Genomic DNA, 13,500 nt, shown 5'->3' on the forward strand with positions numbered 1-13,500 from the left:
ACTTCACTGTGTTCCTTGCTTGCACCAGCAGCCTCTGACATGTGCCTTGTCTCCCAACGACCCGAATGCACCCCTCCTCTTGGGGATTCCTCGTTGTTGCCTTACCCTTCAATGTCCAGCACAGCCGTTATTCTTCTGGCACGTAGCAGGATGCAATACATATTTGCTTCATTAATAACTAGTGAGTAAGTGGAAGAGTGAGGTGACCTGCATCATTTTACTAGTGTGATTCTTAATGTTGGGTAACCATGAAATGGTTCACTTGAGAGAATAACTGAGTAGTACATTAACAGGAATTTTAATAAATGAATTATAAATGAATATATGAAATAAATATATTTGAAAAATTCAATCCATTTGATTTCTTGGGGTTGAGATTATGCTGTTATGCTTTTTTATTCTTTAAATATTATCTGTAGTTCATGATAGTTTTGTTTCTATTAACTCTTCAGCCTCTGACCCTAAGAGGACACCATGAGCCAGTTACTGCTGTGGCATTTGGAAATGCAGTGAGTCCGCTTCTCATCTGTTCTGCATCACGAGATTATGTTATAATGTGGACTCTAGATGAATGCAGACAGAAAGCACTTCAAGGTAAATGAACAGTTAAAATATATTTAAGAAAATATACAAAGGGAATAACTCACCCTTAAATAGACTTGGTTACATAAGGGGACTTGGGAGAATTTTTCACTCCTTTAACCTTGAAACCAGATAGATGTCCAAGCTGGATGTTCTTTGGGGGAAGGATACCTTATATTCAGATCTACTGACCTTTGCTGTGTGTGAAGCTGACATGATAGGCTCATTAGTTTTAATCTTACGTGTTTTGTCATTTTGATGAAACCTGTGATTTTTGTGGAACTCTGGAAACATGTAGGCAAGTGGAAATATTCTTTCCCTACAGACAGTGAGGGGAGGCAAACATGCATCAGACAGGCAAGCGAGTGGTTATGAGTTGTGGGGAGCACAGTAGAGAAGGCAGGCGAGGGGTCGATGGAGGATGTGGGCAGGACGCGCTCCCGTGCTGTCATCTCTGGGGAGGTGACTTGTGAGCTGGAGGATGAGGAGGAGCTGGGTGGAAGGGCTGGTGCTGGACAGCGGCACTGTGCTGGGTGTGCGCGGGCCGTCTCTATCAAGAACGCAACCTGTCGGCCGAGCTGAGGAGGAGTCCACAGGGTGGGAGCACGGTGGGGTGAGAGAGTTTTATCAGATGAAGGTGAGAAGTGAGGCGAGGACCGCATTAAGGAGTTTGAGCTCTCTGTAATTGGTTACACTGAGAATTCGTAGGATTGCTCCAGAAAACAGGTGTGAAGGGATCTTAGGCAGCAGCATATGGAATAGTTTACACCTCATCTCATTTAATTTGTAGTTGAGTGTCCAGTGTCAGTGTCAGGACAGCACACGCACACACATGCGGACACACGTGCACATATGCATCCCACACGTGCACAGCACACACGTGCACAGCACACACGTATGCGTCTAGCAGCGCACATGTGTAGTGTGTGCCCTTGTGTGTATATAGCGCACACACGTGCACACGTACACTCCGTGCGTGCATACAGTACGTGCGTGCACATGCACGTAAGGGTACACAGAGCTGTATGCACGTGTGCACACATGGACACAGGCACACACACGTACGTATGCACAGGAAACCACATGTTCGTTTTCTACTCCCCGCAGAGGTCTTTGTAAATAAGCAGCCTTCCCTGTGGGAAGGGGCTGCAACCTTGAGGACTCGTGTGGACTTGGATGCATGTGGTCTAGTCCGAGGGCGGGTTGAAGCTGGGCCCGAGGCACAGTCTGGCGCCCTTGCGGAGCTCAGCGTCCTGTGCCCCAGCGCTCCGGCAGTGGGACTACAGAGGGCTGCAGGGGAGCCGCAGGGCCTGGGCCGGACGGAGCACCGCCGGGCTTGGTTTCCATGCCCTCGGTGGGCAGGTGTGCTGGATTAGAGCGCCTTCGTGTCCAATATGATTGTGTTTGCACTTGGACTGGAAAATGGACTGTGACCCGGGGCTGTCGTTCGTCACTTGTCCCCAGTCTCCTTTGCTGGCTCCATGTCATTCTCCCACCTCTTCACACTGGGATATGGGCTTGTTTTCTTTCCCCTCAAAAACCACTCCTTTGGTGATGACCCCAGGCTCTGACAGCTGCCACGTCTGGTCTCACTGAGTCCTCCCTCCCGACTGTGGTCTCACGTGTGAACTGCACCTGGACATCTCCACGCGCGTGTCTGATAGCACTGCAGGTTTACCTGTCCTGGTCGTGTTTCCCCCACCTGCCTCCCACCTCCCCACAGCAGCTCAGGTCAGAAACCATAGCGCTGTGCTTCAGCCTCGCTCCACACCTCCACATCCAACTGAACCCAGGTTCCGTCTGCTTTCCCTGAAAAATGGAACCAAACTCTGGACGCTCCTCACACCTGTCTTCACTGTTGCCCTGGCCGCTGCCCTGCAGTCCAGGCCGCTGGGATCACTCAACAGGGTTACTGCATTGGCCCCTCCTGCTCGCCTTGCCCAGTGCTCTGCTCTCACTCAGCAGCCAGGGGTCCCTGGAAAACTGGAGTCTGAGTATGCCACCCTTCTGCCCAAAACCCTCCAGTGCCTTCCTACCTCATGCAGACTAGGGATTGACAAAGCTATGGGACCCCCAGCCGAAGCCCCAGTCTCAAGGAACAGCCCAGGCCTAGTCCTGCCCCCGGGCCTTTGCATCTGCTGCTCCATCTCAGGATCACAGTGGATTCTGCCACGTCCTTCAGGGTCTACTTAAGTGTCCCCATTGCTGTGGGCCCTTCTGACCACCACCCTGGACCCCGGTCCCTTTTTGTGCTTTGCTTTTTCTTTCGTTGTTCACTTCCTTCTAGCGTTGTACATAACCTGTTTACTTATTCTGTTTATCGGTGTCTAAATGCCCCCACCCCCTACCCCAAGTAAGCTTTCCACAAAGGCAGGACTTTGTCTCTTTGTTCACTGATCTGTCCCGGGTGCCCAGGGAGATGCCTGGGTAACACAGGTGCTTGGTGAATATTCATGCAAGGAGACCATGGGATTTTAGCCAAGACAGAACTCCAGTGATATGTGCACATCTCCTCTTCTGTAGTTCGAGGTCTCACTGGTGACACGGCCTTGCTGGACAGGGCCCAACCACAATGGCGCTGAGTCCTGCTGCATGGTGGTGGGTTGGTTGAGGGACCCTGCTTGAGGCTGCGGATTGGCTCGTGTTGTCACCTTGGACCTGCAGGCCTGCCGGGAGACATCCTCATAGGGGTAGAGAGGCCCCAGAGGCTCAGATGGGCACCCTGTGCCTTCTGCCTGTCTGACATGAGCCCGAGCAGCTCACTGGCCTGGTCACGGAGGAGGAAGGATCGGGACCGTGGGCGATTCTGTATGACCCCCACGTGAATGCACATGCAGCCTTCCCAGAGACCCATTATCTGTGACGACACTGAGTCATTTTCTGATGCATGATCCCTGCGTTCCACATACTTCCAGAAGAACTGTTTATACTTGATGTTTTTAATACTCTCAAGGGGCCAAAGTCACATCCAAGCTCGTTGTTGTTCTGCATGTGATTTTAGAGGAGAGAGCTACATTATCAGTGCCTCCCTGTGGCTTGTTGCAGTTATGCTAAGGTTGTTGACTCCTGTTGAAAACCTGACACTAACACTGAAACTCCGTCTAGGGCTGACTCCTCGAGGGGTTGTCGTGGGTACCCTCCTGGGAAAGGTGCTGTGTCTGAGGTTGAGCCCAGATGACCGCGCGGCTGCAGTGTGTGCTGGAAGGAAAGTATTTATGCTGGATACTGAGGTAAGGTTCAGTGCCTGCCCATTAGCAGTTGAGTGGGGCCCCGCCTGCCTCTCATCAGCAGTACTTTTAACTGGGCAATGAAGGAAGACATATCTTTATCTTGCACTTGGAAAGCCGCCTGAATCAGATAGTACTGTTTTATATCAATCATGACACCAGTCCATGAAGTCAGGCTATCAGGATGCTAAGCAAGCGTGTTCAGTCAACATTTATTTCTCCGATTTCTCCTCCTTTGGTGATCTCACCAAGCCCTCCCAGCACAGTACTTTTGTTTATCTCTTTTTTCTAAGCTTGCTTTCTGTCAAGAACTGTACTTTTCTCACTTATCTCTTAACTGGAGTTGGTCTAAGTATATGCGTCTCCTCTTCCAGGCTCTGCGACTTCTAAATCTCACATCTGACTAGGAAACGGGAGCCAGTTAGGCTCAGCCAGGCATGAGAGAGCAGGAGTGGGGCCGGGGGTGTGAGGGAGGCCCCCTGTTTGCTCAGAATTCATGTTCTGCTTGAGACTTATTTTGGAGACATCATACAAGGCCTGGCCTTGGCTTATGTTTGCCAAGTGAATGCAGTTAACAAAGCTATTTGCCTATGAGGAATTTTCTGCTGTATCTACTTAGGAAAAATCTGGGTTAGGGAGAGTGTTAGGCATAAAATCTTAATTGAGGATTAATTGATGGTGGGCTTACCGTGCGCTAGGCAGTTTGGGGCAGAGCGTACATTTCTGCGTTCATGCAATTTTTGGCCAAATTGTGCACCTGAGGCTCACACATAACAAAATGCTAACGTTGTAAGTGAGGTCACAGATGATGGGAAATGTCCTGGGATTCAGTGATTCCATGACGGCACCCACCACATGTAGCAAAGCTCACCAGCCTCATGTTGGGAGAAGGATCACAGATGAGCCAGGAGGACACTGAGCACCGTCAGCATCGGAAGGAAGATGAGATGTCCTGGAACGAGAAGGTGACGGACCTGAGCCAGGCCTCAGCCACGCAGACAGGAAATGAGGTGGCAGTTGTTTGTTCCAGACCGTGTATGGCTGGCCTGTTACTCTTCGCACACTTCCTAGCAGGCTTGTGAGATTTACCGGGGGAAAGTAGCTGGACGCACGTGGGCTGCCAGCATGTTGGTGAAGTGTAGTGCTTTCCACAGAACACTAGGACGTGACCAGTTGATGAACTTGGCTTTAGAGACTTTAAATGAATACAGAACACTTAAACTAATGTAACACATGACCATAAATGCCGAAAGGAAACAAGGGGTTTTCCAGGATACAATGCTATTAATAGACAAGGACTATCTCATATTACAGACATTGGAGGGGGTAGAAACGTGCATTTCCTAACATCCAACCTGGAGAGTATCCCTGTTCTTGTCCACATTATGACCCCACCTTTTATTTTTAATCTTCTGGTGATAAGAGACATAAGCTAGCTTGTCGAGGGTTTCAGGTTACATTATTGGAAGTCTTCCAGGGTTAAGCCTCACTCCTTAGTTAAGTTGCTGTGTGGATACAGATACGTGTATATTTCCTGCATGTGTATGAGGAGGCCGCAGGGTTGAAGAGCAGGCCTGATCCCAGTTGCCTGGAGTCGCACAGGACATCTGCTGGGGTGACTGGTCACCGAATCTGTGCTCTGTGATTCTGGCTCACGACACTGTCTTCTGGGGCTTCCTGGCTAGAGTAGGTTTCCAGGGTTTTGGAGGAAGGATAGCTCATTAGTAGTAGGAAGACACTGTCCTGTTTGATCTTAGGATGCTCTGCACACCCCTGCAGAGCTGTTCTGGGCAGTCCCGCAGCAAAGAGCAGCCTCAGGGCTGCACACGGTGTGGGCGGGCAGACCGGCCTGCCTGCTGTGTGGAGCTGCTCAGGACCCGCGTCACGTCGCTCTGTCTCTAAAACTGCTGTGCACGTGGCCCTGGGCAGCTGATGCCCCCTCCCAGCTCAGCCGTCTGAATTTTAACTTCTAGGTTTAGATACAGGTAGTTTCACATTTGGAAAAGGGAGTTACATAAAGTAGAGCTTAACAGAAACTGTTTTCTGTGAGATGTATATAGCTTCTTAATAACAAGAGTTACCAGAACATTCAGTTATTGATCTTCCTTCACAAATTTTCCCAGAGGCAGTCTACACTAGCTGAGCTGGAGGGTCACCGGGGCGCCGTGACTGCAGCTGAGTTCTGTCCGTGGCAAACACATCTCATCATCTCAGTGTCTGAAGACAGAAGCTTTAAGGTAAGGGTGTGGACACTGGAGTGCGTTAGGTGCTTTTCAGAGGACTGTGGACACAGGTGAGCAGGCCTTTCTGGTCTGCGGTCACTGCATACGTGTGATTTCATTTCTACCACACTTCTGGCCTGAACTTGGCCAGAGGTGTCAGCTGGGCGTGTCCCAACATTCCCAGGTGGGCTTGGGTCAGCTGCGGGACTCTCCTCCTCAAATCCAGGGCCTTGGGGAGCTAGAACATTAATTTACTCCGCAGTGTTTCCTGGGGGCCCAGAGCAGAAGAGCCATTTTCCAATATCAGAGGATTCAATCAGAACTAAATTGAGCTTAAGAAGAAACTAATTTATTTATTTATTTATTTATTTTAAGATTTTTTTTTTTTTAATTTATTTATTTGACAGAGAGATAGAGAGCACAAGTAGGCAGAACGGCAGGCAGAGGGAAAGGAAGAAGCAGCTTCTCTGCTGAGCAGGCTCTCTGCTGAGCAGGGAGCCGGATGCGGGGCTCGATCCCAGGACCCTGGGATCAGGACCTGAGCCGAAGGCAGACGCTTAACGACTGAGCCACCCAGGCGCCCCAAGAAGAAACTAATTTAAAATGCCAGCTCCGTTCCCATCCAGCTCCCAGTCAGCTAGCATTAGGATTTTTATCCTATTGACCAAGTGAGGACTTGTGCAACGTTATTGGAAGAAGAGTTGTGGGTGGTTTACACCCACTTGCAGGGTGGGAGAGGAGAGACTGGAACACTTCCTCGGTCATCTGGAAATGTCTGCTTCTTCCCTTGCTCGGGCCCAGCCCCAGGTCCTCCAGCTGCTGCGGACAGATGAGCTGAGCCTGGATGGAAGGGAGGGTGCCCCTCGTCTCATGGGGATTTTGAGATGGGAGCTGAGTTTGGAAAGCGCCGGAGCGTGTCCGGAAACAGGCCCTCGCCCTTGGCAGTAGACGGCAGTGACTGTGGCCGCGCACCTCCCCCGGCAGCGTCGATGGCTGTGGGGATGTCTGCAGCCCTGGCTTGGGTCTCCCAAACCCATAGGTACTTACTGCTGGGAGTGCTAGCTTTTCCCCATATGATTCTGAAATCTTTTGTTGTGTTTCTACAGTTTTATTATTTATATACCTATTTTATTATTTTCTCCTTTAGGTAACCATTCACACGAATTAATTTGTAACCGAGTAGAAGTATTAGTTCAAGCTACATCAGGAATGTAGATCAGAAAAAAATTTATATCTCTTCTGAAGAAACATGTGTCTTTCCAAAGGTTTGGGATCATCATATGGGATCATTAATCTACAACTCGTCAGTGTTAACAGGTAACTTTAAAAACTTGTATGTCTGTTTTGTCGGTGGGCTTTGTGGAGTCAAATTCTCTCAGTGTGTGTTTTTAAGCTGGAGTTCTCACATTCAAGGGGGTCTGAGGGTCTCCCTCCCATCTACACCTTGTAAGGATTCACTTAACAGGTACATTTCTTGAAGGTTTTAACTTACAATTAAGCATATGCTTGCAGTCTGAAAAGCATACTGGTGGGCTGGAAGAAACATGCTGCCCCCCCCCCCCCCCCCCCCCGCGCTGTCCCCAGGAACAGGTGCGGAGCCAGGCCTCTGCAGGGTGCATCTGCCCCGTGGATCCGAGGCTGTGCTTAGGCAGGAAGTTCTGCACGGCCCTGAGCTCTCAGTGCCTGTGCCCTCTGCTCAAACTGTGTGTCTGGCCGTGAGTCCCTACAACAGGTCACGTAGGTCTCCACACACCTCCTGGCCGGTGTTCCCATGCTCCTGGTGCACATCCTTCTGCACAGGGAGCCCCTTTCTTGGGGTGACTCACACAGAAATACAGCTTTGCGAACGTGCAGGTGCTTGTGACCTGGAGCAGATACGGTTGTACTTCTCAGATTCAGCATCCTTCCTGACATCACTCATCCATGTGCTGAGTAGGGTGTTTTATCAACTCGAAGACATTCATCCACCTCAGGGACAAACCACATTTCTTGGAATTACCTTGGAATTATTTTCCTGAAATTAATTTGTGGAATTATTATTTGACTGTCAAGAAAACAATTACTAACTTGATTTTGATGTCATTTATAGTTTATTTAGGACACGCGGTGTCTTTAAATGTCCATTTATCTTAATTTTCCTTCTGAATTCTTGACGGTTTAGATTCAGAATAACTTTTAAATGACATTCTAGGCAACAATTTAAACAGTAGGCATCATTTAATTGCTGTTTTCCTGACTAATCCCATAAACGTGTTACTTCTGTTACAAGTGTCATGGTTACTGGCTGGTAGGGCTTTTTACGGTGTGGGTGACGGAGCTGCTGGGCCTCAGTGGCGCCGCGTGGACTGTGCTAGTCAGGCTCCCACCTCCACGGGGGGCTGCCCCAGGCCGTTCACGTGGGACAGCTTCGCTACCTTCCCGCGCACGCGGGTTCTCAGAATGTGTACGCACTTACGGTTTCTATTTCCTGGTGAAGAAATTATTTCAGGATAGTTCAGACTTGACTAAAAAAAATATTGTAAGTAAAACTCGGATACTTTTCAGTTTAAGTATTTACAGATAGATATTTGTGTATTCCGTTTATAGCCTCCCCTCTCCTGAGTCTCCTCATCGATGCAGAGAGCCAGCAGCTGGTGACAGGATGCGCAAACGGCCAGGTGAGGGAAGCACGGACTTCAGTTCCAGGTCCAAACACCATCATGACTATGTGAACGCCTGCAGAGAGGTCTCTGCTCCAACACTCCCTTGTATTCTTTCTGACTGGGAGAAACTGTCGACCCCAGCAGTCGAGCCATTCCTTTTGGGGCCTGGGCATCGGGGTGGGGCTCACACTCACACGCGCCCGCCCACAGCCATCAGAAGAGCCCACTTTATACAGTTTGAAAAATTTGAAGATAACTTGATTTTTTTTCAAAACTTACTTTTTTTAGGTGAGCAATTCAGGTGTATTCACAAAGCATGGATACTGTTCTCTTTTTTAAAAAGTTGCTGTTGAGATAATTTGGGCAAGACACCCTATTAGGAAATAGTGCAGTTCTCGCTCCCGTGTGAGTGTCCTTTGCCTTCACACGGAACACCTCGCCTCTGGCCCTTCGGGTCACCCCACGCGTGCGGTGTCCCCCCCACACCGGGCAGCCTGCGGCACGCCAGCCGGGTGCCCTACGGTTGCACCCAGTTCTGACGCTGTCTGCCTGGAGCCCCCACAGGCGAGGGGCCGAGGCCCGGGAGACGGCGTCCCCTTCACACGCCGACCACAGCAGTGGGTCTGCGGGTCCCCCAGGTTCTGTGCAACCCGGCCGCAGACCGGAGGGACCCACACCCCCCGTTTGGGTTTGACGGATTTGCTAGAGCGACCTGCAGACCTCAGGGAAACGCTTATTCACCAGTTTACCAGTCTGTTTTCATGAAGATCTATTTATTTATTTGAGAGAATGAGAGAGCGAGCACGAGCGGGAGGGGCAGAGGCAGAGGGAGAGAGAATCCCAAGCAGACTCCCACCGAACGTGCTGAGCTGGGAGCCCAGTGTGGGGCTTGGCCTCAGGACCCTGAGATCACGACCTGAGCCGAAACCAAGAGTCGGACGCTTCACCGACTGAGCCACCCAGGTGCCCCCAGTTGACGAGTCTGTTAAAGGATGTGATAAAGGACACAGACGAGTACCAGATGGAGAGGCACATACGGCGAGGTTTGGGAGGGTCGCCCTCCCGGTGTGGATGGTGGACGTGTTCACCAACCTGGGAGCTGGGTTTTCATGGAGGCCTCAGTATGTAGGCATGATTAATGAAACCATTGGCCATTGGTGACTGAACCCAACCTCCAGCCCCCACCCCTCCCCGGAGGTCAGGGGGTGGGACTGAAAGTTCAGAGCCTCTAATCACGTGACTGGTTCCCCTGGAAACCTGCCCCCACCCTAAGGGGCTTTCCAGAAGTCACCTCATTAACACAACAAAAGACACCTTTGTCACTCTCAACACTTAGGAAGTTCCTAGGGTTTTAAGAGGTCTGTGCTGGAAACAGGAAGTCCAAAGACATGTATTTATGGTTATAAATCACAATATCACAGATGTATTTTTGGAAGAAATTTTATTTTTCTTTTTGACGAGGGTGGCTGCCCTTACTGTGTGTTTGCAGCTGTGTGTTCGTGGTGTTGGGTTCAGAGAGCCTGGCCTGGGCCTGGGGGGACCAGAGCACACGTCTCTGGGGCAGTGGTTTATAAGCCAGAGGGCGCGTCTGCACCGGTGTCTGCCCGGAAGGGCAAGGGAGCGTCCGACGGGCAGAGGAAGGGCCCAAGCAGGCTCTCAGGCTGCGGGGCTTGTGTCGGGCACCACACCCATCTTTCTCCTTGGGCTTGTACCTCGCGTTCACCTGTGCCCTGTGATGGCAGACTCGCGGTCTGTGCCCTGTTGGCCTTTCCAGCTTTGGGTCTTCAGTTTGGTTGAAGGACATCATTATCGTTGTGTGACACGAGTTGACCTAAAGAAGAAGAGAGAGAGTTTCTTCAGGAGGGTTGAGTCCAGGCTGCCAGGTAACATCACGCAGACCCTCCCCCGGGGCCCCTGCGCATGCGGCCCCTGCCCACAGGGCACCTGAGCAGCCTGCCAGGGTCCTGTGTTAGGTGAACTGAAGAGAGCGCAGGGCAGGGACAGTTCCTTTTGGGAGAAGTCTAGGATCTGACCTCAGACATGCACCAGCACCAGGGGGCTCTTGTGAGGGAGGGTGGGGTGGGGTGGGGTGGCAGTGAAGCTCATCCTGTGTGCAGGGGGTGAGGTCCGCTGATGAGGAGAGCATGCGCCCCCCCAGCCCAGGGCAGCCGCTTCCCCGCTTCTGATGGTTGTCCTGGGCCAGGCCCCCAGCCCACCTGGGCCGGCCCCCATCTCTGCTGGAGTCCTCTCTGTCTGCCCACAGTAGCTTCCACGTGGCCACGCCTCACTCTGGTATCTACACCGCATCGCAAAAGGAGCGGATGCTCCGCTGGAAAGGGGGGGGTTTACTTCTTACTCTCTTGTGGGCACGTGCCATCCCTTAAGTTTCCTGTTACAGCAGATGTGTCTTTTCCCTGCTGCCCTCAAGCTTCTCATCACTGTTCTTCTTCCTTTTGGTTTAGTTTGTGTCTTTTTTTTTTTTTCATAGATGGCTTTAAGCTATTTCTGTTGAAAGAAGGTCAGAAATTACCTTTATCCAATGTATCTGTTTTCTTCCTAATGCTTTAAATCTTGGCTTTCATTATTTCTTGTGTAAGTGCCGTTAATTAGGAAGTGAACCTCATCCTGCTTTAGGAACAGAGTTAAAGTCTAGGTGTGCTTGGAACTCCACCTTTCTTCCTGACAGGCCTCATGTATGGGGACTACTCTGCATTTATAATCTTGTTCTTTTTTTAAAATTTTTTAAAAAATTTATTTAACAGAGAGAGACACAGCAAGGGTGGGGGCACAAGCAGGGGGAGTGGGAGAGGGAGAAGCAGGCTTCCCGCAGAGCACGGAGCCCGATGCGGGGCTCGATCCCAGGACCCCGGGATCATGACCTGAGCCGAAGGCAGACGCTTAACCGACTGAGCCACCCGGGCGTCCCTATAATCTTGTTCTTATCGCGTGTAAGCCTGGCTGTTTTCCTTGACTCATGATCTGATCGAGTTATTCTAGCCCACATGTATTTCCTACAATATCCCATGCTGCCAACTGTCTGCCTTTAACTCTCTGGACCATTTTAATCCCATAGCTCAGATTGTCAGTAATTCTGTTCCTAGAAGAGGGTTGGCGTCCCTGCACAGACGGCTTGGAGAAAGGAGAGGAGGTTGAAGCAAGCCTCCCTGTCCTGGGGCTGCGGCCATGTGATCTGTCCCTCGTTCTCCCTGCCGAGTGTGGGTGGTGAGTATGATGAACTTGTCCAACACCATTGAGGAAAGCCTCTTAAGTTAGGTTCACTTTTTAAGAATGATTAAAATAAAGCCAATGTATTTTTGTCTGTTTAAGTAATAATAACTGTTAAGTGTTTTTAGGATTGCATATTCGGTAAACTTGGTCAATTACTTTTAAGTCTGTTTGATAAAAGAAATGAAATTGTTTTTAATTTTGCTCACCAAAGTCTAGGCAGATCTTGACTCTGTAATAAGGTAAAGGGGGATGTAATCATAACTCATTCTAAACCTCCCCCATCTGTGCCCTACATCAGACATTTCAAATATACTATGATGGCTTTAACTACTGAGTACAGAAAGCTCTAGGGACAACGAGGGACGAGCCTCTGGCCTCCCTGGACAAGGTGGGGATGGGAAGGGGAGCGGCTGTGCTGTGGGCCAGGTCTCTGCACAGGTGCCCTGCTGGGTCTGCCCCTCGACGCAGGCCGCGTGGGAACAGGCATCTGAGATGACCTGCGCTGGAGCTCCTTGAGGATCAGCCTGGGCTTCCTCCCCTGGGGTGCAGTTGTTTGGCTGACTTGGGGACGGCTGTGGGAGCACGAGGGCCTGCGAATGAGCCCAGAAAGTCAGGGTGGTCAGAGGCCTCAGGGGACCAAGAGGAAGGTGGGAGAGAGGGCGCCGAGAGCTGCTCAGAGTCCCAGGTCTGGCACAGCCAGAGGGGCTTAGTGGTCCCTTTATTAATGTTTATCTAGTTTGTATATCAGAAAATAGAAGAGAAAGCAGAGCTGCGTTTGCCCTTTCATGGGCTCTGCTACTTTCATCTGTTTCCTGTTGAGCTGGTTTCCTCCTTTCCAGACACTGCGTGGAAGGACCTGCAGGTGCCACGCTGCCCCTCTCACAGGGATGCCCACCTGAGCAGAGTCCTGTGGCCTCAGAGAAAGGAAAACCTTGCAGATCACAGTCGAGTTGGGATCTGGTTGTGGTTGTTTAGTACTTGTCTTCGCCAGACAGCAGGTGTCCAGGAAACCCGAAATACCAGCCTAGTCGAGGATAGTTATAGATCCTAAATGCCAAGAGCCGGCTGCCTACAAGAGCTTGAGGAGGGCCCGCTCCGTGGCGCTCTGTGGGATGGGAGCCTGAGGAGGGAGACCAGCTGGACGTTTTCTCTTTTTCCTTTAAAATTAGTCTTTCTTCTGAGAATACCACATGCTTGTGGATTGGAAGCTCAGCTGGCTTATTCATATTTAACTTGGCAAACTTTAAACTGGAAGCCGTTTTACATTACAAGGGTAAGATCAAAGTTCAGATCATCTTTGATATAAATTTCATGTAACTTCAATTAATCTTTTTCTCTGGCATCTGGGAGAGTGACCCTTTTGGTGTAGAAAGCCTAGTCATCAGAATGTGCAGACGGGCCATGGGCAGCCTCTTGTGCACGGGATCCCAAGGACACGCTTTGAGTCCACTCCTACCTCTTGGTGGGTCTCCCTTCCCTTGGTCCCCAGTCCTCCCATCTTCCATGTGTGTGCAGGGCCCCGAGGGACACTTGTTCTCTTTAGCACTCCCGCATCTGTCCCAAGCTCCTACCAAGGATTCTTAAGTCCACCCGGTCACT

General features: G+C 50.6%; 1 protein-coding gene across 7 annotated transcripts in view; it reads left to right on the forward strand.

Moving 5' to 3' along the window:
- WDR27 (WD repeat domain 27) overlaps positions 1-13,500 on the forward strand; it is a 132,116-nt gene that overhangs the window by 18,300 nt on the left and 100,316 nt on the right. For all 7 annotated transcript variants that reach the window (XR_004299935.1, XM_032407459.1, XM_032407454.1 and 4 more), the window contains exons 3-10: positions 453-594; positions 3,688-3,812; positions 5,933-6,046; positions 7,297-7,348; positions 8,618-8,688; positions 10,448-10,556; positions 11,775-11,895; positions 13,071-13,174. Coding sequence is in view for 6 of the 7 variants with exons in the window: in XM_032407459.1 (XP_032263350.1) it covers positions 453-594; positions 3,688-3,812; positions 5,933-6,046; positions 7,297-7,348; positions 8,618-8,688; positions 10,448-10,556; positions 11,775-11,895; positions 13,071-13,174 (838 nt within the window). In the remaining variant the exon portion in view is untranslated. The remainder of the gene's footprint in view (positions 1-452; positions 595-3,687; positions 3,813-5,932; positions 6,047-7,296; positions 7,349-8,617; positions 8,689-10,447; positions 10,557-11,774; positions 11,896-13,070; positions 13,175-13,500) is intronic.

The sequence above is a fragment of the Phoca vitulina genome, unplaced genomic scaffold (genome assembly GCF_004348235.1).
Source record: "Phoca vitulina isolate PV1807 unplaced genomic scaffold, GSC_HSeal_1.0 scaffold9, whole genome shotgun sequence".
NCBI lineage: Eukaryota > Metazoa > Chordata > Mammalia > Carnivora > Phocidae > Phoca > Phoca vitulina.